Below are 25,081 nucleotides of genomic sequence, written 5' to 3'. Positions count from 1 at the left end.
TCCATACATACTCAGGGCAAAAAAAAAAAAAAGAAAAGAAAAAAAGGACTAGTAAAGACAATGAAAATTTATTTGAAATTAAACTTTAATTGAATTTACAGTAGTTATTCATATAGCTCTATTCAGCCCAAATAGCCATTGCAAAGTGCTTCTACCAAGTCAAGAAGCATTTTTTAATGCTTATTATGTGTCAGCCAATGTTCTAAAGACAAAAATTATAGCCCCAGCCCTCAAAGAGCTTCCATTCTATCGGGAGAAACATGTAAACAACTGGGTAGAGCCAAGACAGGGAGCAGATAGAAAGTTATCTCAGAAGATAAGGTATAAGAATGTGGATGAAACTGAAAAAGCCTTCTAGATTAAGGGAAATTTCAGCTGAGTCTTAAAAGTAGTTCAAGGAAACTAAGAGGAAGAATAAAGAAGTAGACCATCTTAAGTGTGGGGGAAAGCTAATGCAAATATAGAGATAGGAAATGGGATTGTGTTTGAGGAACTGGCAGTAGGGCTAGAAAGGGGTACCTGACATGAGCAGAGTGGCTAAGTTTTAAAGGATTTTTAAAAGCCAAATTCATCCTAGAGACAATACGGGGCCATTGGAGTTCACTGAGTAGAAGGAGGATGACAAGGTCAGACCAGTATTTTAGGAAAAAAAAAAAAATCACCTTGGCAGTTAAAGGGAGTATGGATTATATGAGAAAAAGAACGGAAGCAGGGAGACCAACTAGAAAGCAGATGTTATACTCCAGATGAGAGGTAACGAGAGCCTGAGCGAGGACAGTAGGTGTGCCACTGGAGAAGAGCAATTGTGTAAAGATGGGAATGTCAAAATTTGACAATGGATTAGACATGTGGGATGAGTATAATCATTACTGGAATGGCCTATAGGGATCGATTACATTTTGTAAAATGCCTGTTACTAAGTGAAATTGGATTTTCCTATTATAGGACCATAATGAATATAAAGACCAGCTATATTTTAAAAATAGAACAAGTGGATGTCAGTTTGATAGGGGAGTACATTTAGCAGAGGCATTTGCTAATTGGCAGTTCTTGTGTTAATTAAATTCTATGTTGAGTGATCACTGAATGTGATTTACAAGCAATATATCATAAGTAGCCTTTTATCCTAATTTGGTATGGAAACAACTCTGGCTTCCTGAAGTCATACAAGCAGAACATAAAATTTGGCTAAGAGGGAAAGACTTTAAATATGAGCCCAGTTGAGAATCTTTTGCTTGAAGGTCAGCCTAGTGATAGTAAAGGAAACTCTTCATAAGGATTCTGATACCATGAGCTGAAGAAAAAATTTTTCTGTGTATAAGACTTTAATCAGGATGTATTTTAAAGTTTTAGTTTCAGATGCATGATCTCAAATGTAAAGCTTAAAAAAACTAATCACTGAGGTCTTGATTATATGAAAATACTTTAAACAGAATAAACTTTCCACTTATGTCAAAAAGCTTCTATAATGACTTTTAAAATACTTTTATACAAACATCTTTATCAACCTGATGGGATTTTTAAAAGTTGTACCTCAGTGCATCTCCTTGAACACAATGAATACTTAAACTAACTTCTCCACTTTTTCCATTTGAAATTCACATTAACTTTCAAGGTATTCATTTTCTCTTACTCTCTATTGGGAAAAGTTATTTCTAGGGCATTTAAATCTCAGAAAAGACCACATCAAAAGGACATTAAATGCTTTTTTGAAAATGATAGTTAAACAAAAGTTAAAAGCAAAGGGAAGTGATGTTCAGGAAGCATTAAAGGCTGGTTAAAAATCAGCCTCTGAGGAGGAATTGTACTAATTATTACATAAAAAGCAAAGAAACATGACTACATTCAAGGACAGAGCTGGAACTATAGTTTTTCAACTAGTGGGAAGACACACAAGGCTCTAAAACATGAACAATAAATGAAAAATATAGCCAAAAATGGGTTTTGGAAAGAACTAAAGAATAAATTTGAGGTGGAAAGAGGACTATGTAAATACTGCATTCTTCTTTAGTTTAGCATCTTTGAATCATAGTTCCTTGTTTTCAAAATATCTTCTAAAAGAAAAAAATCTCAGACCTATAGGGTTCTGGCAAAACTAAGTGAGGGTTATCATATGATCAGGATTCAGAATTTCAATCCAGTAGCCATCAGGATCTTGAATAAATGCCAATCCTTTCATTTTGCCTGGGTGGGAACAAAACAAAATATTTACTACTAAATCATTAAGAGAGAAAATTTAACATTTAAGATCTCAAAAATATAATTCCCAATCCCTCTTTGGACAGAATGATATTGTTACCTAAAAGATTTCCTTTTCAGAATGCCTGAGTTTTTAGCACATAGCTGGAAAATAACTCTATGAAAAATAAACTGTTAATGAAATGGCAGCAGCTCTGATCATAGGATCATGTGACTAAAATTAAAAGTTAAGGACATGCTGGACCTTAACCAGACTAGAGTAGTTTATGAAAATTACTAATATAAACATTTTCTAGAATCACTAAAATAAGTATGTTTAGATTTGCTGGGCTCATAGAAGGAACACTTGCTCCAAAAGCTGTTCCTTGAAATCCAGATAACCAAGTTCACTATATAAACATGTTTAGATTTGTTGAGCTCATGCCCTATAAACTGTTCCTTGAACTCAGGTAACCAAATTGCTGTTTTGACTGAATCTGTTTTCAACAGATCCTATGGCTGAGCTCATGTCCTAAAAAAAATTTTTGTTTTAGCAGCCTTAATATTCCCCAAATGGCTTAGAGTCAAAATTTTGATATAAAAGTTTCTTAACCCTAATCCAAATTACCAATTAGTTACCTATGCTATTTAGCTTGCTGGCTTTGGTGAAATAAAGCTTTGACTTAAAGAGAACCCTAGAGTGTTCTGCAGCAAAGGGAGCAGGTTGTCAAATGGAACCGTTTCATTTTACAGATGAAGATATTTATCTAGGGAAGTGAAATGACTTGCCACCTCATTGACACAAATATATGGATTAGCAAGTCCTGATTCCAGAGGCAGTAGTCTTTCCATTAGTTATAATGCTAAGTATTGGAATTTTTAAAAAATTTATTAGTCGACCAATTAGAGAGCACTGTACTGAAAGGAACAGAAGAACATGGAGAAGCAAAACCATGGAAACCTAGAATTCCAGAGCTAGAAGATTGTTGGGGATCAGTGTCTCTCTCTCCCCCCTTTTCTGCTATATTGCAATGGACAAGGGAGTGGCTCTGGATCCCAAGGGCACCATGCAGTGATGCTGGGATCCAAGCTCAGGTTTGGGGAATGAATCATGATCTCTTTCTATCATGTCATATCCCATGTGGTTTTCAGTTGGGACTAAAAGCAAAAACTCTTCAATTCTAAGCCCAGGCTCTTTACAAGTATTGCTAAGGCTTAGGGCTAGAGTTTTTCCAGAAACTTACTAGGGACTAATTCTTTGTCATCTTATACTATACACTGTCTAGTGATGCTAAATATTTTTGCGTTTCATTATGACCTCTTTGACCTCTCAAAGAGACTCACTGGCTGACTAGTTGTTAGTAATATTTTATGGTTTTCACCTGTACCAGTAGAGAATACCTCTGTTATACTAATTCTCCATTCTAATCCAATTCAGTCTTTAAGTATTTATTAAGTAGTTATTACAAACAGTTCTCCCTTTATGTAAGTTCTGCAGATCTCTCCACAAAGTGATTTTTATATAATGCAAATTTGCCCACAGACCTGGGGAAGGGAGAGAAAGAAACAGGAAGGGGGGCCACACATGCACCCATGGAAGGAGTTGCCCAATACATGGTTCAAGGACATAGGGGGGTCCAGGAGAAAGAGGCAAGAGCAGAAGGAGCTACATGCAGGAACAGGGGTCAGCATGTCGGGGCCTGGCCAGGGACACTGACAGAAGACAGGTGACATGCAGGAGCTGGGGGGCATACCCACCAGCCCAGCACAGGCCGCCTGAAGAAAAGGGGGGGCCCACACAGATGGGAAAAGCAAGGAAAAGGTCTTCTCTATTGGCTCCAGAGATCTCAAGATGAGCCTCTAGACTTGCCCCAATGGTTATGCGAGTGGGGGGTGGGTGCTGGTGTCTCTGTTCTGTCAGGTATTCTGCTTTTACTTGGAGAGTTTTTAAAGTGTTTCTTTTTTTCTTTAAAGATTGGGGGATGGGTGGGCTGAGAAGGGTATGGGAACAGCCAAGGAACACCAGGCTGAGGGATGGGAATGGAGTGAGAGAACAGCACTGTACAGTAATGCTGTCTGTTGTTTATTTGTATTTGTATATTTGAATTTGAATTTGTATGTGAATTTGCATAAAGCCAGAACTATATATGCAAGGTGTTGCAAACAAATTTAATAATTTAAAGCAAAAATCATAGCAAAATACAAATTTTAAAGCACATATTTTCCAAGACCAGGGATATACTAATTAAGCTCTGAACATGGACACTAGACAAAATTACTCCTGAAACAGGCAAACTTTGGGTGTTTAAATAAATATTCTTTAAAGTGAAGGAAAATGTGAGGAAGACTAAGACTTACCTTCATCAGGTTTCTTCACAAATTTTACTCCTAATTCCTCAAATCTTTTACAAGCACTCTGTACATCAGGAACAGCAATTCCTATGTGGCCTGTGGGACCAGAAAAAAAAATACAGCAAAGTAGAACTATAGATTTAGAAGTGGAAGAGTTCTAAAAAGTCATTTGGTTCAATGCCTTCCTTTTATTTTAAACAAAACTTCTTTATTATTATTATGAATATATAAATAACCAAACAAAACGGACATTTTCATTTAAAGAACTTGAGGGTAGCAGCTAGGTGGTACAGTGATAGTGTTGAGTTTGGAATCAAGAAGGTATCAATTCAAATCCCAACTTAATTTATTTACTGGTCATATGACTCTAGTCTCAGTTTCTTTCTCTGTAAAAGGGGTTAATAATAACACCTATCTTACAGATTTGCTATAAGGAGTAAATGAGATGAAATACATAAAATGCTTTGCAAATCTTAAAAATCATTTATAATGCTAGCTTTTATTATTATGAAAATTATGGTTTTCTATTATGTGGAGTTTGCTTTTCTTTTAAAATACACTAAATTCAACCTATAACTTTCAAAGCTATCATGTATATTTGATTTTTTTCTGACTTTTTATTCTCTTATGTTACATTTTTTTTTTTTAAGATGCCTTAATGCCCACCTTTTCTTTTTGCTTATATATTCTTAATTCCTACCTCCATTCCCATTTGTTTGGGGTGGGGTGGGAAGGGGTGGAGGATAGACAAAGCCTTTGCAACAAATATGCAATATCCAATTCTCACACTGGCTATTTTCAAAAATATACGCATTATTCTATATTTTCTGTCAAAAGGCAATCTCCTTATTTTAAAAAAGAAATAGTAGAACTCTTGAGATTTGCCCAAGTTTCATGGCTAGAACTGGGTCCTTAACTTCAAACTTGATGCTCTTCTCCTGAGGAGCATCCTGCCCCCCAATGCTATAGAGAGGTGTAATAATAATCCATATGATTTAAAACATAAAATATTCAAAACCTGATTCATCAACTTAGTTTGAATTAAAAGAACAAATGATATTTGATTGGCTGACAGTAATAGTTATTTAGATTTATGCATGACCGAGTATGTATGGTTTCCATAAGAAGATAGTTTTTAAAAGCCCACTGCCATTGGGCCCCCTTCTGCTTTCTTCCCTCCTCTTCTTTTCCCTTCCCATATTATAAATCCACCAAATTGGCTTTTTCTGTTCCTTCCTGAATCTTTGCCCTGGCCAATGTCTGTGCCTGGAACGGATTCTCCCCACCTCTGTCTTACAAAATCCTTCTTTTCATTCAAATTAAGTGTACTTAAGTAGTATCATCTCGATTCTAAATGTGGTCTGTCTTTCCTAATCACCCTAAATCACATTTATAGAGTGTCTATTATATGCCAGGCACCGTGCTAAGAGCTGGGGATACCAGAGAAAGTAAAAGAGCTCAAGGAGCCTACAATCTAAAAGGGAGAGACAATAAGTCACATGTTGGAAAAACAATAAATAAGTAAAAGACAGAAGGTACTAGAATGAAGAGGGGCTTCCTATGGAAGATGAGATTTTAACTAGACTAGAAGAAAGCCAGGAAAGCAAGTGTTAACTACTTTTTATTTATTCTGTGTGTGAATGTATATATAAAGTTAAATTCTGTTACAAATTTAAGCTTAATGGTAATTAATTAATTAATGTTAGGGACAACAATACCATTAAGTTGTCCCTAACATCGATCTAGCACAGGGCCTGGTCCATGGCAGGCACTTAATGCTAGGTGATTAATTGCTTCATGGTATTCTTTTTACTCAATCCATGTATATGATTTATTACCAAAAGGAATAACCATATTTAGGAGGTTTAAGATTATGTTGGCTTTAAGAAAAATAATTAAATCCTGTGATTTTAATGGAAAGATTTAGTTCAAGAATGAAGTGTCTAATTGGTATAAGTATGATGTGATCTTGGCAATTACAACTTTTAAAAATCTGCTGAATCTAAAAAATCTAAAGTGAATCTGTCACAATGAAGTAAAATTTATAGCCTAGGAGAAGCAATAACATTTAATAACTCCAAAAGATGAGAATGCATGTGGAGAACCAAAATAATTGCATTACCAATGCCCTACTTACACTAAGTAGTTTTGTATAAATTGAAGAGAATGACACCAATCCAAAACATATTCACACTACAAAATAACCACATAAACATAAATATTACATATCAACACATAAACATACCAAATCCCCGAGGGTCTGAATTGCCATTATGGTAAGCCTGTTTCTCATCATTTTCAGTGCCCCAGTTGCTGCAGAAGGAAACAAAATATAAATATTTCAGAGTGAAAAAAAAATTTTTTTAAAAGAAAAGCTTTTTGAAATCCTATAATATGAAGCAATTGCCTCATTTACTAAACTCTATCCCTGCTACTGCAAAGTGAAAAATGCTTCTAGTTATAGAGTGAGAATCTAAATTACATACTTTGTTTTTCACCACATTTACTTCCAACTACATCAGCTATCTTGACCCAGCTATTCTTTCTTTGTAATAAAACCAAACAAAAACATAGTTCAACAAAGGCAAATAATACCAGTGTCAGAAAGTATATGAAACATTCCAAAGCCACAGACTCCCTTCTATCTCACCAATGAAGGGAGGGAATATCTTTCTTTTCTTCTTTTTTCCCCAGGGCCAAATTAGGTCATTATGATGCCATGTATAGTTTAACCTTGTTCTGCTTATTTACTTCATCTAATTTTGCCATGTGCAGAGCATCCAAACAGATGCTAAATCTTTTCTGGAGATGGTCTGCCTTGCTTCTGTTCTTGGTTATTTCCTTGTCATCCACCCCTGTGGCATTCTTCTCCTTCCTTTAATTCTCTTTCCCTCAGTGTCTTCTTATTTTTCTCACCAGCTTTAATTTACTCTGACTTTTGGCCTTCATACTATTTACCTATTGAGTTATTCTGTATTGATCCTCTGAAGAAGCAGGCCTCAGAATTAGGGTAAAACCCACTGGTCCCAGAGCTAGTGCTCTTCCCCTAGAACACTTGTCCTCTGGAAGATCTAACTCTTTGCATCCATGCTAAATTCTTCAGACTACCCCTATTTTGTTTCCTCATTCTCTAAGTCTTCAGAATTCTGCTCTTAAGTTCTCCTTCTTCCTGCAGTGACTTTTTGTCCACATCTGCCCCTTTCATGAAATCTCTCTCAAAATCAAGGCTCCCTATCAAAGCACACTGAGCTTTCCATCCCTCCATCACATAAACTGATGGGGTTGCACTTCTCTCCAAATCCCAACAACCAGTTCTTCCCTGTTCATGAGAATGAGACTGAGAACACTTTTAGGTTCCTCTACAACTGAAAAGACATTAATGTTGAGCAAATAAAAAAATTATTTATTCTTCTCTGTCAAATGCCAAATAGATAGTATTATTTTTTCTCCATATTATGAAGAGGATCCTAATAAATAAAACTAGTACGAGACAATTCCCTGTAATAAAATCTAAAATTCATACTCACTGTGTTAACTCAAGTGTACCTTTCCTGGAAAATGTCCAAGCTGTTCTTTCATTTTTATCTTTTGGGATGTCATTTTTGTCCTCAAAAGCCAAAAAGTAGAGTGAAAACTTCATAGTAGGAAAATCATACTTTTGGAGTAGTCTGAAATTAGAAAGGGGAACAGGAGGAAGGCAATTAGATTAAATCTTTAAAAAAAAACAAAACCCAAAGATGAATGGTTCATTTGTGAAAATACCATAAAGGCCAGTTGATACATATATGATAAGGCCATTTTTAAAAAATTCCCCAAAGAAACCTAAACTAAAAACATCCCATTTCAAAGAACAAATCTAAAAATAATAAAAGTACCAAGGAACTGTCATTATGCAATTACCCTAATTCTTATTAACAAAAACAAAGAAAATCCACTAACATCATTATACTAAAAAGATTAATGTTTATTTAGGAATGTTCACAGTTAGGATCTTCATCTAAGGATTTTGCTGTGTGTGTATGTATGTATGTATGTATGTGTGTGTGTGTGTGTGTCTCTACTCTTTCTTTATGATGAAATAAGAAATGCCAATGAGCCTTATCAAGATTTCCTAACATGTACCCATTCAGCTTAACAAGAATATATTTGTACAATATGTCCATGATCTCTTTAGTCTGACAAACTATCATTATTATTTGCAAAGCAATTGGGTTTAAGTGACATGCCTACGGTCACACAGTTAAGAAGTATTAAGTGTATGAAGCTGGATTTGAACTTAGATCTTTCTGACTCTAGGTGCTCCAGGGTGAGTAGTGGTTGTCAGTTGTAAAGGGCTAGAACTGAGCAATGCACTTGGATGGTGAAGCACGTGAGACTAATTGCCAATTGGACGGTTCCCTATTAACTTGTTTAAGGTTGACCCTCCCCAGCTGTTCTGTGCTGACTTGATTGGTGGGACAAAGAGGGGGAAGTGACTTGTGTGGGAGGAGCAAGAGAAACTTGGGTGGTGGAACTCACGCTCACTTGCACTCGTGACCGGGCGTTGGAGGCGAAGGTAAAGATCTAGAATAAAGACGTTTAGTGATCCTGACTCTTGCTGATTTCTGGAAAGATAGAGTTCCAGCATTTGGCGTCCAACGTGTGGCTGGCACCCTACTTCCACCGAAGTCCTCCTGTGACCAGGAGATTAGGTGAGTATTCTAATAGAAATAAGGAACTTACCTTGTTAAGGACTAAATCAGCAATCTCTAGTAACTGAGATGGGGCAGATGTTAGGTAAATCCTGGGCCTCAGCTGACCCTGCTCCAACCCCAGCCCCTGCCTCATCTAGCAATGCTATAGAGGATATAATTAAGATAATTGATGAGAAAAGTTTACTTGTTCCCATCCCACAAATGAATAATCTCATACACTCATTGATTCGCACGTCCCCTTGGTTCTTAAATGAAGAAAAACTACGTATAGATAAATGGAAGCTAGTGGGACTTGAAATGAAAGAATTTTACTCAAAAAATGGGAATTGTCAAATTTTCCCAGAGGTATTTTACCTATACAACTTGATTCTATTAGACTTAAGCTATCAAGAAGAGTTTAGAAGAAGGAAGAGTTCTAAAAAGGCTCAGAGAAGGAAGCGTGAGGAACAAAAGATAGAAGATAGGCAAACTCAGGACATTGCCAGAGGGCAAGGGGATTTGAATGAGGAATCTGAGGGTGTAGACTCTGATTGTCCCGAAGAAATTTCAACCCCACCTAGAGAGCAGATTATTGATCAACCCACATCCACTCCACCTTCAGGGACGGAGGGAGGAGGAGTAGTAGGAGGGGCGGTGACCTCATCAGCGCCCCCCCCTCCTCCCACACAGAGCCCCCCCTCCCAACAACTGCCCACTCCTGTAACTAGATTAGAAAGAGGGCTTATTGAAGCAATTGAAAATGGAAAAGAAGTAGATAATGATTTCAAACTTCAAATTTTTCCCGTGATTCAACAGCGTAATTCTGCAGGTCAAGAGAGTAGAAGATATGCTCCTTTTAATATGGATGTCCTTAAAAACCTGAAAAAATCTTGCACTGTCTTTGGGGCTACATCAGATTATGTTAAAATGTTAATACACAATTTGGCTTATGAAACCTTAACCCCTAGTGACTGGAAAGTCATTGCAAAAGTGTGCTTAGAACCTGGACAAAATTTGTTGTGGCTTTCTGAATTTACTGAGCTCTGTAGAATTCAAGCCCAACAAAATAGTCAAAATGCAGCTAATACTTCCATCACCTATGACCTACTAATGGGTATAGGTTCTTATGCAGACGCTTTGGTACAGATTAATTACTCCATAACAGCATTTGAGCAAATTTCTGCTGCTGCTATCAAAGCATGGGCTTCTCTCCCCAGTAAAAACTACAAGGGTGAGACCTACACAAAAATTGTACAGGGACCAAATGAACCTTTTGCTGATTTTGTGGCACGTTTGCAGACAGCTGTCATACAGGCAAATGGTGAAAATGAAGTAACAGACACTTTGGTGAGGCAACTTGCTAGAGACAATGCCAATGAGGTTTGTAGAAGGATTATACTAGGACTACGTAAGGATGCTCCTTTAGAGGAGATCATAAGACGCTGTGCCGCAATGGGCACAAATACCTTTTATAGCCAGGCTATGGTGCAGACTTCCCAAGATCCCAACATGGGGAGACAGGATCCCTTTTGGCAAGGGGTTTCCCGAGAGACTCGTCAATGCTTTCAATGCGGTAAAGTAGGCCATTTGAAAGCTCAATGTTGGCACAGAGACAGAGTGAGAAGACAGGCTGGGAGAACAAGACCCAAAACCCCATGTCCAAAATGCAACAGAGGACTCCATTGGGCCTCAGAGTGTAGACTGATTCAGGGAAACGGGATGAGGGGCCCAGCTCCAGGGCCCCAAGCAAAAAACACTTGGGGCATGATGGCAGCCGATGCCACACCCAGCGAGTGCCTACAAGTCCAATACCCAGACATGACCCATCAGCCAGGAAGCCATCTGAGGGGAGAAAGGGATTACACAATCAGTCAACCAGGAAGCAACATGATGGGAGAAAGGGACTACAATTAGGGAGGATAGAGTTGTATGCAGCTGGGACAATTGAGATACCCCCTGGAGAGGTGAAATCTGTTCCTCTCCAACCTATGGATCCCTTGCCTCCAGGCACAGTAGGCTTGACCATTTCACCTCCTGAGAGTACTTACAAGACAGTGTTCATTCATACACTGATGTGGGAAACTGGGGAATGTGTAGATAATATCCCAGTCACTAACACAGGGAGACAATGTGTGTGTGACTTATCAACCAGGGGAAGTAGTAGCATCGGGTTTATTGATACAGACTCCTAATAAGCAACCTGGTGACAGTCACCCATGTTCGGACTCCAAGCAGAAAAACCCAGGAATATACTGGACAGCAGCTGTGACAGCTGACCGACCTATGCTCACCATCTATATAAATGGCATAGCATTAGAAGGACTGGTGGACACAGGTGCAGATCGCACAGTCATTAGAGGTGCCAACTGGCCCAGTCACTGGCCAAAGACTAAGGCAGACACCTACATGTCTGGGGTAGGAGGATCAATAGCAGCTGAAGTTAGTGCTACCCCTTTAAGATGGGTATTTGAAGGTGAAACAGGAATTTTTACTCCTTTTATAGTTGAAAAAATCCCCATCAATCTGTGGGGAAGAGACATTTTACAACAATTAGGGTTAAAAATGAGTACTTCGGTTTTTTAGGCAGGGCTGCTGTTGAAGGCCTGCCAACACTTTCACCTGTTCCTATCCAATGGAAAACTGATACACCAGTGTGGATAGAACAGTGGCCCTTAGATAACAATAAAATTCAGGCCTTACTAGATATAGTACAGGAACAACTTGATCAAGGACACTTACAACCTTCTCTAAGTCCTTGGAATTCCCCAGTATTTGTTGTAAAAAAGAAATCTGGAAAATGGAGGATGTTGACTGATTTAAGAAAGGTAAATGAACAGATGGAAACTATGGGAACTCTTCAACCTGGACTTCCATCTCCTACTCAGTTGCCTAGAGAATGGCCTCTGTGGGTTATAGACATTAAGGATTGTTTCTATTCTATCCCTCTAGATAAGGAGGATATGAAAAGATTTGCTTTTTCAGTGCCCAGCGTTAACTTAGCTGAGCCTTATAAAAGATATGAATGGACAGTTTTGCCACAGGGAATGAAAAACAGCCCTACTATGTGTCAAATGTATGTTGCTGCTGCTCTTACTCCAGTAAGAAAAGCATTTCCAAAAGTAATGTTATTACATTACATGGATGATATATTGGGATGTGCACCTGAGGAACAAATGTTAGAAGCATGTCTACAAAAAACCATAGAAACACTAAGGAATTATAAATTGCACATAGCTCCAGAAAAGATTCAAAGACATGCTCCTTTTCAATATTTAGGATATGAAGTATATCCTAAGGTGCTTACAGTACAAAAACTCTCCTTAAGAACAGAGAAGCTAAACACCTTAAATGACTTCCAGAAATTGATAGGAGATATCCAATGGATGCGTCCCGTGCTAGGCTTGACTACCTGTCAATTGCAACCATTATATGACATTTTAAGGGGAGACAGTGCTTTAAATTCACCACGCCAGCTTACAAAAGAAGCTCAAGAGGCTTTGAGACAAGTTGAACTGGCTTTATCCAATGTGGTTGAAAGAGTCACTCAAAAACCCTTGGAAATATCAGTTTTTGCTACACAAGAGGCCCCCACAGCAGTCCTTCATCAAGGAGACAGTGTGATAGAGTGGGTGAACCTCCCAGCACAACCAGAACAAAGCCTTATTCCTTACCCAGTGCTTGTGGCTAGAATTTTATTAAAGGCCATTAAACGAGCAGTACAATTATCTGGGACAAGACCTGACAAGATATATACCTTTTATACTAATGCACAAGTTAATGTGTGCTGCGAAACCATCCCAGAGTGGCAAATTTTATTAACCATGGCTCCAAATTTTGCACACGGGTCTCCATTAAAGATAACCAGACTGCTACATAATTGGCAATGGATTCTTGAAGAAAAGGTTTCTAAAGTTCCTCTTAAAGGACCAACTATCTTTACAGATGCATCCAAACATAATATTTGTGCTGTGTATTCTTGTGACTTAACCATAAAGAGAGTTATCAGAACTCCTTTTCAGTCCACTCAGCAGAATGAATTGTATGCAATCATTCTAGCTCTTGCTTATTATCCGGGAGACATAAATATAATATCTGATTCAGCCTATTCAGTAGGTGTGGTACAAAGAATTGCCACAGCCCAAATAAAATTTGTAGCCTCCAATATATATCAGCTCTTTAAAGAGCTTCAAGAGCAAGTGAGAAAGCATCCGGGTAAGATTTATATTTTGCATGTCCACTCCCATAGTGGACTTCCAGGTCCTATTTTTGATGGTAATTCAAAGGCAGATAGCCTTCTAACCATGCTGGCCAGTACTCCTTTATTTCAAGAAGCACAAGAGTCTCATTCTAAATATCATCAGGCTGCCCGAGCTTTACGTTTGCAGTTTGGAATAACAAGAGAAGAAGCTAGGAGCATAGTAAAAGCCTGTACAGCTTGCCTTCCTTTCCATGCTCCTACACTCCCTCCAGGGAAGAACCCTCGTGGTTTGAGACCTAATGAAATTTGGCAAATGGATGTGACCCATTATAAATCTTTTGGTCGTCTATCTTTTATCCATGTCGTGGTAGACACCTTTTCAGGATTCACATTTGCAATACCAGCAGCAAAAGAGACAGCCCGAGTGGTCACTGAATTCCTTATACAAGCATTTGCAATTATGGGCGTGCCACAAGCAATAAAAACAGACAATGGACCTGCATATACATCTAAACATTTTACACACTTTTGTGCACAGTATAAGATTTTACACACCACGGGCATACCCTTTAATCCTCAAGGGCAGGCAATAGTAGAGAGAAGAAACAGAGATATTAAGACACTCCTCCAAAAACAAAAGAAAGGGGGAGCCACGGGTAACCCTAGAGAACTTCTAAATTTAGTTCTCTATACCATTAATTTTTTAATTTTTGACAAAGATGCACTGGCTCCAGCAGACAGGTTTTATAACTCACCGGAAGGGCAGTGTCCAGTGCGAGCAGCTCCACTGTCTTTAGATAATCGCCAAGTGATGTGGAGAGACCCAGAAAGTGGTGAATGGAAGGGACCAGATAGGTTAACTGCTTGGGGGAGAGGGTTTGCTTGTATCTCTACAGATGGAGAAGGAATCAGATGGGTGCCAACGAGCCGTATTCGCCTTGTCCATCGGAGAGAGACAGAGCAGACCCTTGAAACGAAGGAGAAGGCCCAAGAAACATCGGGTGGTTCCGTTGCTGACTGTGCCCACCACTGAAAGAACCTGGCAGTTATGGCGTTTGACCCATGGACATCAAAAACTGTTGGACTTGAAAATCCTCAGAAATCATTGGATTCTCTGAGACATCATAAGACTATTGTAGGACTTGAAAGTCTCAGGAATCATTGGATTCTCTGAGACATCATAAGACTATTGTAGGACTTGAAAGTCTCAGGAATCATTGGATTCTCTGAGACATCATAAGACTATTGTAGGACTGAAATCCTCAGGAATCATTGGATTCTCTGAGACATCATAAGACTATTGTAGGACTGAAAGTCCTCAGGAATCATTGGATTCTCTGAGGCATCATAAGACTATTGTAGGACTGAAAAGTCCTCAGGAATCATTGGATTCTCTGAGGCATCATAAGACTGTTGCTGGACTTCAAAAACTTGTGGGGATCATTGGATTCCCTAACATATAAAAAGACTGATGTGGGATTTCAAAAACTTGTGGGGATCATTGGATTCCCTAACAGTGAAGCAATGGACAATAGATTGGTTTTGGACTATTTCTTGGTTGCTGAAGAAGGGGTATGTGTGTCTGGTGTCTACATACCCTCCTTCTAGGACTTCTGGAAATCTCTTACAATACCATGTTGATTTATATTGTTTGTTATGTCACTATTTGCATGTACAATTCCTGTTTGTTACACCACATCGAGTCTGCACTGATTGTGGGGAGAGTCACCACTAATAGCCTCTGCGTTATTGCTATGTGCTTGTGTAATAACTCCCATGCTGATGGGTTTGTGCATACTTGTCTCTAATAAGGCCCTTCAATCCAGAAACCCGCTAGCAAATCCCCACTTCTCTTTGGTGCTTCTCATCTCCCTTCCTGAGATGTCAGGGAGGGCGTGATTATCTCCTTTTTAGTGCTTTCATCTCCCCTCCTGAGAAGTCAGGGGGGGCGTGATCACCTCCTTTTTGGGGTTCTCATCTCCCTGAAAGGTCAGGGATGGCGCGACCTCCTGTGGTCTAAAACAAAAGAAAGCGGGAGATGTAAAGGGCTAGAACTGAGCAATGCACTTGGATGGTGAAGCACGTGAGACTAATTGCCAATTGGACGGTTCCCTATTAACTTGTTTAAGGTTGACCCTCCCCAGCTGTTCTGTGCTGACTTGATTGGTGGGACAAAGAGGGGGAAGTGACGTGTGTGGGAGGAGCAAGAGAAACTTGGGTGGTGGAACTCACGCTCACTTGCACTCGTGACCGGGCGTTGGAGGCGAAGGTAAAGATCTAGAATAAAGACGTTTAGTGATCCTGACTCTTGCTGATTTCTGGAAAGATAGAGTTCCAGCAGTCAGTAGTGGGTGGTATACTGAGAGAGAAGCAGCTCCAGAAGCAAGCAACACTTATGTGGCCCAGACCCTGGAGTAGAACACAATCTCATTTCCAGCTTTCAGCATGTCTGTAGTATGCACTAGAATAACTAAAGCAGGAATTCCAGATAAAACAAAGCCTACAATTCTGTTATTCTGAACCAGAAAAAGCTCTCCAGCTGGCTAACAATGGTTAAGTCCAGGTGAGTTCAGAGCCCTTTGGCCCAGACCCAAACTCAGATCAGGAATTTGCAAGGATTAGAATGGGGAAAAACAATCAAACTTGATCTATATCAGATCATTGTGGGATCATGCAGACTGCCATCCTGACTAGTCCCAGAGATCCTGTAATAACACCTCACTCAATAACCCAAGAAAGCAGCAGTAGGATCAGCCCAGACCTTCCCTCCGGAAGTGCAAGGTCCTGGCCCTTATCAAGTCTGAAATCAGGAAGTAGGCTAGAAAAATGTGTAAACAAAGTAAAAGAATCTCACTATAAAAAGCTATTATGATAACAGGGAAACTCAAGTCACAAATCTAGAAAAGAATGATTCCAAAATATCTCTAAGTAACGTCTCAAAGAAAAACATTACTTGAATACAAATTCAACTCAAACTCCCAGAAGAGAAGAAGTAAGAGTTTAAAAAAATAGTTTTAAAATAAATGAAAATTAGAATTTTTCCAAAAAGAAGTCAATGGCTCCAGGAATCAACAAGAAATATAAAAATCAAAATAAAAAACTGGAAAAAAAAGTATGAAAATTTAAACTATCTTATAAGGGAAGAAACGACTTGGAAAATAGATTGAAGAGTAAAAAAATGTAAGAATCATCCCATTTCCTGAAAGTCACAGCAAAAACCAAAAGGATCTAGACATTCTATTTCAAGAACTTAAAAGAAACTTGCACAGAGTTCTTAGAATTAGAGGGCAAAGTGGAAACAGAAAGGATCCACTGGTCACTTGCTAAAAGAAACTCCCAAATGAAAACTCCTAGGAACACTATTTTCAAATTTAAGAGCTTACAAATTAAAAAAAAAATACTGCAAGTAGTGGAAAGAATTCAAGTACTAAGAAACTTGTTACAATTACACATCAGTTAGCAGCCACCACTATAAAGAGCAGAGTGCTTAACACTTAGAATATGATATTCTAGAAGGCAAAGGATATAGGTTTACAACCAAAAATAACTTACAAAACTGAGTACAATCCTACAGAGGAAAAAATGGACACACATCTGCCAGGTTCAAAACCCAAGTTTCATTCTTGACTTGTCACTCTATCAACCATATTCACTCAAGGCCTATAGAGTTTATCTTATCATCTCTTAAACACATCTCCTTCTGTCCCCTGAAGCTGCCACCACACTGGTATAGGCCCTAATTGCAATAGCCTGCTGGTGGGTCTGCCTCCTGTAAATCTTTTCACACTCTGTTGGCTCTGTTGGCAAAATGATTTTCTAAAGTGAAGTGCAATTATATTTTGCATGGCTTCCCCAAACTCAATAAATTCCAATGACTATCATTATCATGATCAAATATAAAATCCTGTTTTCTGTTCAAAGCCTATCTCTATTCTTTGCACACTTCTGCCCCCTACATAGACCCTTTTCAATCCAGAAACACCAACTTCCTTATTGTTCTTTAAACAATTCTAGGCATTTTTCAGGGACTGTCCTTCATGCATAGAATTGTCTCCTACCTTTATAAGTCTGAGCTAAAATCTTACCTTCTACAACCTCTTAATTCTATGAAATAGAGGATTTCCAAGCATTCCAAATGAAAAGACAAGAAGAACTGCATAGAAACTTTGAAGTGTAAACATAGTCAAGAGAAAAATAAAAAGGCAAACATGAAAAATCATAATCCTGGAAGTGGCTCTGTTATAACAATAGGGTTTGAATAGATGAATTACTTCTTTTTCAATTTTGCTGGTTGCATAGTGGAAAAAAGAGAAGTCAGGGAAAGTTGTGTACATATTCTCACATTAGGACTAATGTAAAGGTAAAAGAACATTTGTCATTCAAAGTCTATCTTTGAATTGTAAGCCATTACCTAAAGTAGATATCCTAAGCCACTAGTCCTAAAGTAGATTTCTACTAGATTTTTAACATGGATTCCCAAATATTCTTCCTCCTGCCACTTGCTTATTACAAAGCCAATTTGAAAATATATTTAAGTATATTTTCACATAAAAAGCATAGATTTTACTTACGTCATTCCAAGAACTCTTGTGTAGAAATCCAGTGACCTTTTTGGATCCTTTATTCTAAACATTGTTTGTTGCAACAGGAAATCCTAAGGGAAAATAAAAATAAATGATAAAATATTTTAATACATAGATAACTGCATGAGAGATAAGAGTGCTGGCCTCAGAATCAGGAAGGACTGAGTTCAATTCTGGACACTCAAACTGGAGATGTGACCTGGGCAAATGACTTAATCTCTAAGTTCCTTAGGAATCTCCAAGACTACTCATTTCCTGAGTGCAGATATACATTGGTATAAAGAAATCTCTCACTAGGAACTCTATATACTGATAAAATCCTAGGTCTAGGGCTGACCTAGCAACAACCTGAACAATAGCAATAAAAGCAACTTATATAATATACAATATAACATGCACTTGAAGAAACACTCTACAATCTGATATTATTTTTAATAAGGTCAACATCAGTTGAAGTCTCAGAAAAGAATTTCAGATAGCAAGTCAGTTCTCATTCAAGGCAGATTTTATTATTAATAGCGAGTGGGGATTAGTCTTTAAGAGACCAGCAGCAAGTTAAAAGAAGAGTCTCATATTTATACAAATATCTCAGCGAGGTGTCATGGGCTAAGTTAGTTCTTACCAGGTTAACTTACAAGGTTAACACACAAGGAACAGAAAAACAGAATGTAGTTGACCATTCATTCAGCTAGATGCAGAGGAGGAGGGGAGGACTTCATATTTCAAAGATCTAAGCAAAATAAGTCTATCAGTGACATGCATTTGTGGAACCACTCTATCATTTTGATATTGCTTTTTTAAAACTGCCTAGTCATATAATTAAATGAATTTCTAAAACTGTAGTCTGATACAGATATTAGAAATGGGTAAATCAAAATGTTACAAACAAAATATGAACAACATGGAAAACTGAGTCTTGAGGATCTTTTCTATCTTTTCTTGGCATCTTAATGATGCTAAAATAAAGGGAAGAATAATTTTAAGTTCATAGTATATGTAAAGTGATGGGGATTGAGGACATATGGTTAGGCAGATGATTGAAATAAGACTTACTAGACTGGGGATGGGTCTATTCTGATAAATCTACAGGTGTCTTATGGCCTAAGAAACTATGGAACACTGGCCTAGTTAACAAATTCAAGTGTCTCATTCTAATCTCAACACTTTAAGTTATATTACCATATGACTTTATGAAAATAGATAATTTTCCCTAAAATTGAATTTCTTACATAATGGATTGCTGCCCAAGGATTTTTTCAGATAACTGAAGCTTATCCCTTTAGGAATTAAAATTCTTTTATTTTAACCACTTTTGATGGAAATCTTTGTAAAATATATTACAGACTTCTCTAATTTATCAAATTGAGCATAATAAACGCTTCTGACAACTCCATCAACTTACATCAAATTATCATGAAATTATTATCTCCAATTTCTCCTGCTTTCTGAATCTGGCCCTCTCTTTTTTTCCACTAAAAGCTGTCTCTTTTTTGAAAACCTTCCTCCTAATCTCTGATGATACATTTATATTCCCAAGCCTTAGGGAATTCTTAGGGCATTCCAAAAAAATCAAATTACATTATTACTCTTGTTTCATTCAGAAAAGTATGCTCTCAAATTTAAATATTTTGGGGGAGAAAAGACTTTACCACAGATGCTCTACTTGTGGCCTTCGATAAAAGTGCCAGAAAATTTCTATGCCCTGATTTATTACAGTCAGTGTGCATGGCCACAGAATGCCAGAAAGAGTACTGGACATTTAGTAAGTGAGCTTAGGTCTGAATTTCATTTATATCTCATTTACAAGCTGTGTTATCATGGGAAAGTTATTAATCCTCTTAGATCCTCAGTTTTCTTATCAGTGAAATAGAAATGACAATGCACACAACTCCTTTTTTCACAGGACTTCCATGGGGTAGGAACTTTGTAAACTCTGAAACATTAAGTACAACATTGGTTCATCTACTCTGCAGAAATTAAGAATGGATATGATTTCTCTCTCTCTTTTTTAGAAAAGCAATCTGGAGTTATGAGGCAGCACAGTGGGTGCAGCTGATCTCTAAGTCAGGAAGAAGTGGGTTCAAGTCTAGCTCCAGAAACAGACTGGCAGTCTGATTCTGGCCAATTCATTTAACTTCTCAGGGATCCTCAGTTAACTCCCAAAGACTGGAAACTATGAAACAATTCTTGATCAGCAGGAGCAGAGGAAGTTTCTTTTCAAGATATTCCCCATATAGATAAAATCAGAGGTGTAGACCCAAAACATTTATTTTTTTAATCAAGGTCTATATGAGATCTCATTAATGACCACACTCTGTCAAAGACAACACATCCGAGTAATGTATAAAAGTGAATGGACATAGTGAAAAAATGAAGGACAATATTAATAATCCAGTTGTGGAAAAAGGGCCCACTTTGCTCATCACCACTAACAAAAACTATTACTTCACTGCCACCAAGAGGTAAATCTGCCCAAGAACCCTGGAAGTGAGTGGACACCCTGAGACCACCCCACTCCAGCCCTACTTCCAGCCCAGCTGTCATCACTCAGGGAAAGTCAACAACACGTGGAGAAAAGGCCAGCTCAGCCCCAAGTATTGCCACCCATAAAGGCAAGCAAGCTGATTTAGCCAGAGAAGCCAGGCATCCTGAGGGCAAGACAGAGGCTACAGGAAAGCAAGGACTGTCTTAATTTTCTATTTGTATCCACAGGGCTTAGTTTTGCACTTTCTAAGTGCTTTTTAGAAATGCTTTTTTCTTTCTCTCTCTCTTTTTTTTTTTTATTATAGCTTTTTATTTACAAGATACATGCATGGGTAATTTTTCGGCATTGACAACTGCAAAACCTTTTGTTTCAATTTTTCCCCTCCTTCCCCTCCCTCCCTCCCCCAGATGGCAGGTAGATCACTATATGTTAAATATGTTAAATACACTATATGTATACATGTCCATATAGTTATTTTGCTACACAGAAAGAACTGGACTTTGAAATAGTGTGCAATTAACCTGTGAAGGAAATAAAAAATGCAGATAGACAAAAATAGAAGGATTGGAGATTGTATGTTGTGGTTCACACTCATTTCCCTAAGTTCTTTCGCTGGTGTAGCTGGTTCAACTCATTACTGTTCTATTGGAGCTGATTTATTTCATCTCATTGTTGAAAATGGCCACGTCCATCAGAATACATCCTCATACAGTATTGTTGTTGAAGTATACAACGATCTTCTAGTTCTGCTCATTTCATTCAGCATCAGTTCATGTAAGTCTCTCCAGGCCTTTCTCAAATCATCCTGCTGGTCATAGAAATGCTCTTTTCATTCATTGATTTATTCAAAATGGCAGAACCAGGATTCAAACCATGGCCATTGATATTAAGTTCAATATTCTTTTCATTAAACACTGATGCACTCTCATTCAGCAATGCTAGATAACTCATCCTAAAAGAATTTAGTAAAATTTTTAGCTCTTAATTATCTTCATAATTCTGGTAAGACCAGTTCTGTCATGGACACTGCATTTTAGGCAATCTCATTTATCCTTCTAGAGAAAAGTCTTGGCCGCTAAGTGACGAAAAAATAGCAGGACTGTCAGACCTGGAAGCAAGAATATTCATCTTTCTGAGTTTAATTTTGATTTAACCCTGGGATAGATAACATGGCACTCATGAGGGCTCTTGAGAAATAAAGGTATTCCTTATTAACATTAATCAAGTACATATCAGTAAGCTAGAGAATATAAAGAAACATTAGTGAAATGATGCATAATGTCAATGGCTTAGAGAAAACCAAACAGCCTAGTATCTCACTCTGAAGTCGAACAATGGCTCTAGTATTACTCACTTAACCCAATTTAAATTAACTCTATCAAGGAACCCCGAAAGTGTTTGCCAATTCTAGAAGGCAGTCCAGTAAAAAACTCTTAAAACTGATAGGGCAGCAGGTCTACATGATTAACTATAGCAATTAAAAAGGATGTTAAGCTAAAGTCTCTTAGAACGTAGGGTTTCCTAGATGCTTATAGCCTGGAAAGCTTCTTAAATATTGCAGTTACTTAATACAAATCGAGAATACCGCCTAGTCCAGCTGCAGAGGTGGAGACCTGGAAATGTTTTTCTTTAAGCTGGAAGAGTAAGTTACCTCACTTTCTGTGTCTCTTTATCCATTAATTGCTCTCAATTGCTCTGCAAGTGTTTAAGTTAAGGTAACTGATAGATATTAAGAAAGAGTAGAGCTGCTGTAATAAACCCAGATAAACCTTAGGAAGAGTTAATCACAGAAGCATGACTATTAGCATGACTGGGTTAGAGGTAAGGGAGTTACTGCAGATGAGTCATCTTGGAGCGGCCCAAGGGCCTCTGAACCCACCTGTTGGGATTTAGCCACAAAGGGTAAAAGAGAATCTTCAATTCGTATGTAGATTTTGGAAAGAACCGCAAGTCCTTGAAATAAACACATTCAACCCTTTCCCTTTTTATCAACAAAGTAACTGAGGCAGAAGGACTTGCTTAACGTCAGAGAGAGAAAGCCTAAGAAGCAGGATTTGAACTCATGTCTCCCGACTTGAGTCATTGTTTTTCCTACCCCCAGCTTCCCGGGAAGGGGAAAGAGAGGGAGAAGGGCAAGGGAGACTTGCGACTTCTCGAGAAAAAGGAAAAGTAAAATGAATGGGAATACCAGCAAATCTTAACTCCGCTGCGGCCTGAAGCACGATTAAGTGTTAATCCCCACAACAGTAAAAGTGGAACGGAGACACTATTTAAGAAACTAGTGGGGAAAAGAAAAGCAAGCGAGTCCCCGATAGGGCCTGCTCCGGGGCCACGGGGGCGCTCTGACCCACCCCAAGCCCACCCCCGTCCCAGGCCCCAACAGAGCAGGGGCGCGCGAGACTAGCGCGGCAGCGGCCCAGAGCTCCCCCTCATCCACCCACCTTGGTGCTAGGGTCTGGCTCGGAACAGAAACTCAGGGCGGCCTCATCCGTAAGACCTTCTAATGCCTGCTGAGACTCGGCCATAGTGACACGAGGGTTCCCGGGGGGCCTGGACTGAAAAGCGAAAAAGGCAGAAGAATGAACTCTGAACCTCCGCCTAGTCCAAACTTCGCCCGCAGCTCTGCAGGACAGCTCGGCGTGCTTCGAGGGCGGGGCTCTGGAGCCTATCACCCAATCAGGGCTCAGAGAGCGATCTCGCTCTCACAGGATTGGGTCCCAAATGAGTCCCAGCCTCAGAGGCCTTGCACTGTGAGTCCCGAGGAGACTACAACTCCCAGTGTGCATGGCACCGAGTTCAATTTCACCTGGTCTCTTATTCTAGCGGAGGCCGGATGCAGATAAATCGAATTTGACTGGGATTGGGGTCACGTTTTATCCTTGTAAGGGTCTTAAGTGGCTCTTTGTGGCCCATCCCCGAGCTGGGGGGTGGGGGTGGGGGAATGATTTGTAGGATTTACATTTGAAGGGAGATCAAAGAAGCACAGATTTTTAGGGCCATCTAGTGCAATCTTCATTTTTACTTCTGAGAAAACAGGTTCAGAGAGGTGGGCCAAAGTCACACAAGGGTATCCTATGTGGTGAAACGGCATGATCCGAGATTGAAACTGATTGATAAACTGGTTATCCTTATGAATTTTATGGTGGTAGAGAGGCAGTTATTCTTTGTGAATCATAAGGATTCTTGAAAAAGTATACTGCTGGGGAATGAGATTTGGGGGTTAGAAACACCCTATTATACTTAAAGCTGCCATTTTTGTGGAAATTGAGGAGATGCCCCTTCATTGGGGAATGGCAGAAGAAATTGCATATAATTGTGATGAAATACTATTATGCTCTAAGAAATAAGGAGGGGAATGCTTTCAGAAAAATCTGGGATGACATGAAATCGTTGACAGCAATATTGTAAGCACAATCAACTGTGAAAGACTTGGCTATTATACATTGATCCAAGAGAATTTCAAAAGATTCATGATGAAAAATCCAATCCACCTCTGGATAGAAAACTGATGAATTTAAAGTACATTATTTTTCATTTAAAATTTTTTTCATGTCTTTTTTTTTTTTTTTTTTTTTTTTTTTTTTTGCAACATTGGTAATATAGAATTAGGTTTTGCATGACTTTGTATGCATAACGGAACTTCTATGGCTTACCCTCTTGATGGATAGGGTAGGGGCTGGAAAGAAGGAGATAAATTGAAAATTAAAATAAAGAAAATGTTAAAAACAAGTTTAAAAAAAAACAAACAAACAAAAACCACTTCATGACCTGTCAGTGAATCCCTTATTATATTTGCTTCTGTTTTCCCCCTTCTATTTTTAGAAAATTGGGACAGTTTTCCTTAATGATCTCTTGAAGAATAATAGCTAGGCTTTTTTTTTTTTTTTTTTTTGGTCATGGCATTCAGGTAGGCCAATAATTTTTAAATTGTCTCTTTTGGATCTACTTTCCAGATTGGCTGTTTTTCCAATGAGGTATTTCACATTTTCTTCCATTTTTTCATTTTTTAAAACTTATTTGACTAATTCTTTCTTTCTCATAGCTTCTGTTTGCCCTGTTCTATTTTTTTAATGTGTGATTTTCTTCAGTTAGTTTTTGTATCTCTTTTTTTCCATATGGTTAATTCTACGAAGGGAGATAAAAGAAACACAGATTTGATTCGAAGGTGTTGCTTTCTTCGGTAGATTTTGTTGTTGTTGTTGCATTTGACCAATTGTATTTTTTAAGGAGTTGTTTTTTTCAATTTTTTCCCCTTCCTTTTCTAAGTTATTGTTGAATCTCTTGCATACTTTTCATTTCTTTTCTCATTTTTTCTTTTACTTCTCTTATTTGTCTTTTAGAGTCTTTTATGAACATTTCCAAGAAGCCTTTTTGAGCTTGAAACCAATTCATATCACTCTTTGAAATTTCTTCTGTGGACATTTTGTCCTTGTCTGAATTGTTGTTGTGGTCATCCCTGTCACCATAGTAGCTTTCTATGGTCAAGGTTCTTTTCTGTTCTTGCTCATTTTCTTTCTTTTTCTTTTGTAATTTTTTTTCCTTTTATTTTTGTGGTTGATCTCTGCTCTTGGGATAAAAGGGGCCTGTCCCAAGCTTCCTGTATGGCTCTAAG

The 25,081-nt window shown here is 38.3% G+C and overlaps 2 protein-coding genes across 2 annotated transcripts in view; one reads left to right on the top strand and one right to left on the bottom strand.

The window, feature by feature from the left end:
- Positions 1 to 17,134, top strand: part of LOC141566914 (endogenous retrovirus group K member 5 Gag polyprotein-like) — a 30,980-nt gene extending 13,846 nt beyond the window's left edge. Inside the window, exons 2-3 of the mRNA XM_074312059.1 lie at positions 8,855 to 10,899; positions 17,115 to 17,134. Of these exons, the coding sequence (XP_074168160.1) occupies positions 9,291 to 10,899; positions 17,115 to 17,134 (1,629 nt within the window). The 5' untranslated portion in view covers positions 8,855 to 9,290. The remainder of the gene's footprint in view (positions 1 to 8,854; positions 10,900 to 17,114) is intronic.
- Positions 68 to 23,116, bottom strand: GLO1 (glyoxalase I). The gene is made up of 6 exons (XM_074311025.1): positions 22,911 to 23,116; positions 17,973 to 18,055; positions 8,058 to 8,198; positions 6,776 to 6,843; positions 4,537 to 4,626; positions 68 to 2,184 (listed from the first exon to the last, which is right to left on the bottom strand). Exons 1-6 carry the CDS (start codon positions 22,992 to 22,994, stop codon positions 2,096 to 2,098), a joined length of 555 nt encoding a protein of 184 aa, XP_074167126.1. The 5' UTR covers positions 22,995 to 23,116; the 3' UTR covers positions 68 to 2,095.
- Between the last annotated feature and the right edge of the window lie 1,965 nt (positions 23,117 to 25,081).

Source organism: Sminthopsis crassicaudata, chromosome 4, assembly GCF_048593235.1.
Source record: "Sminthopsis crassicaudata isolate SCR6 chromosome 4, ASM4859323v1, whole genome shotgun sequence".
Lineage (NCBI taxonomy): Eukaryota > Metazoa > Chordata > Mammalia > Dasyuromorphia > Dasyuridae > Sminthopsis > Sminthopsis crassicaudata.
This window is presented reverse-complemented; position numbering and strand designations above follow the sequence as displayed.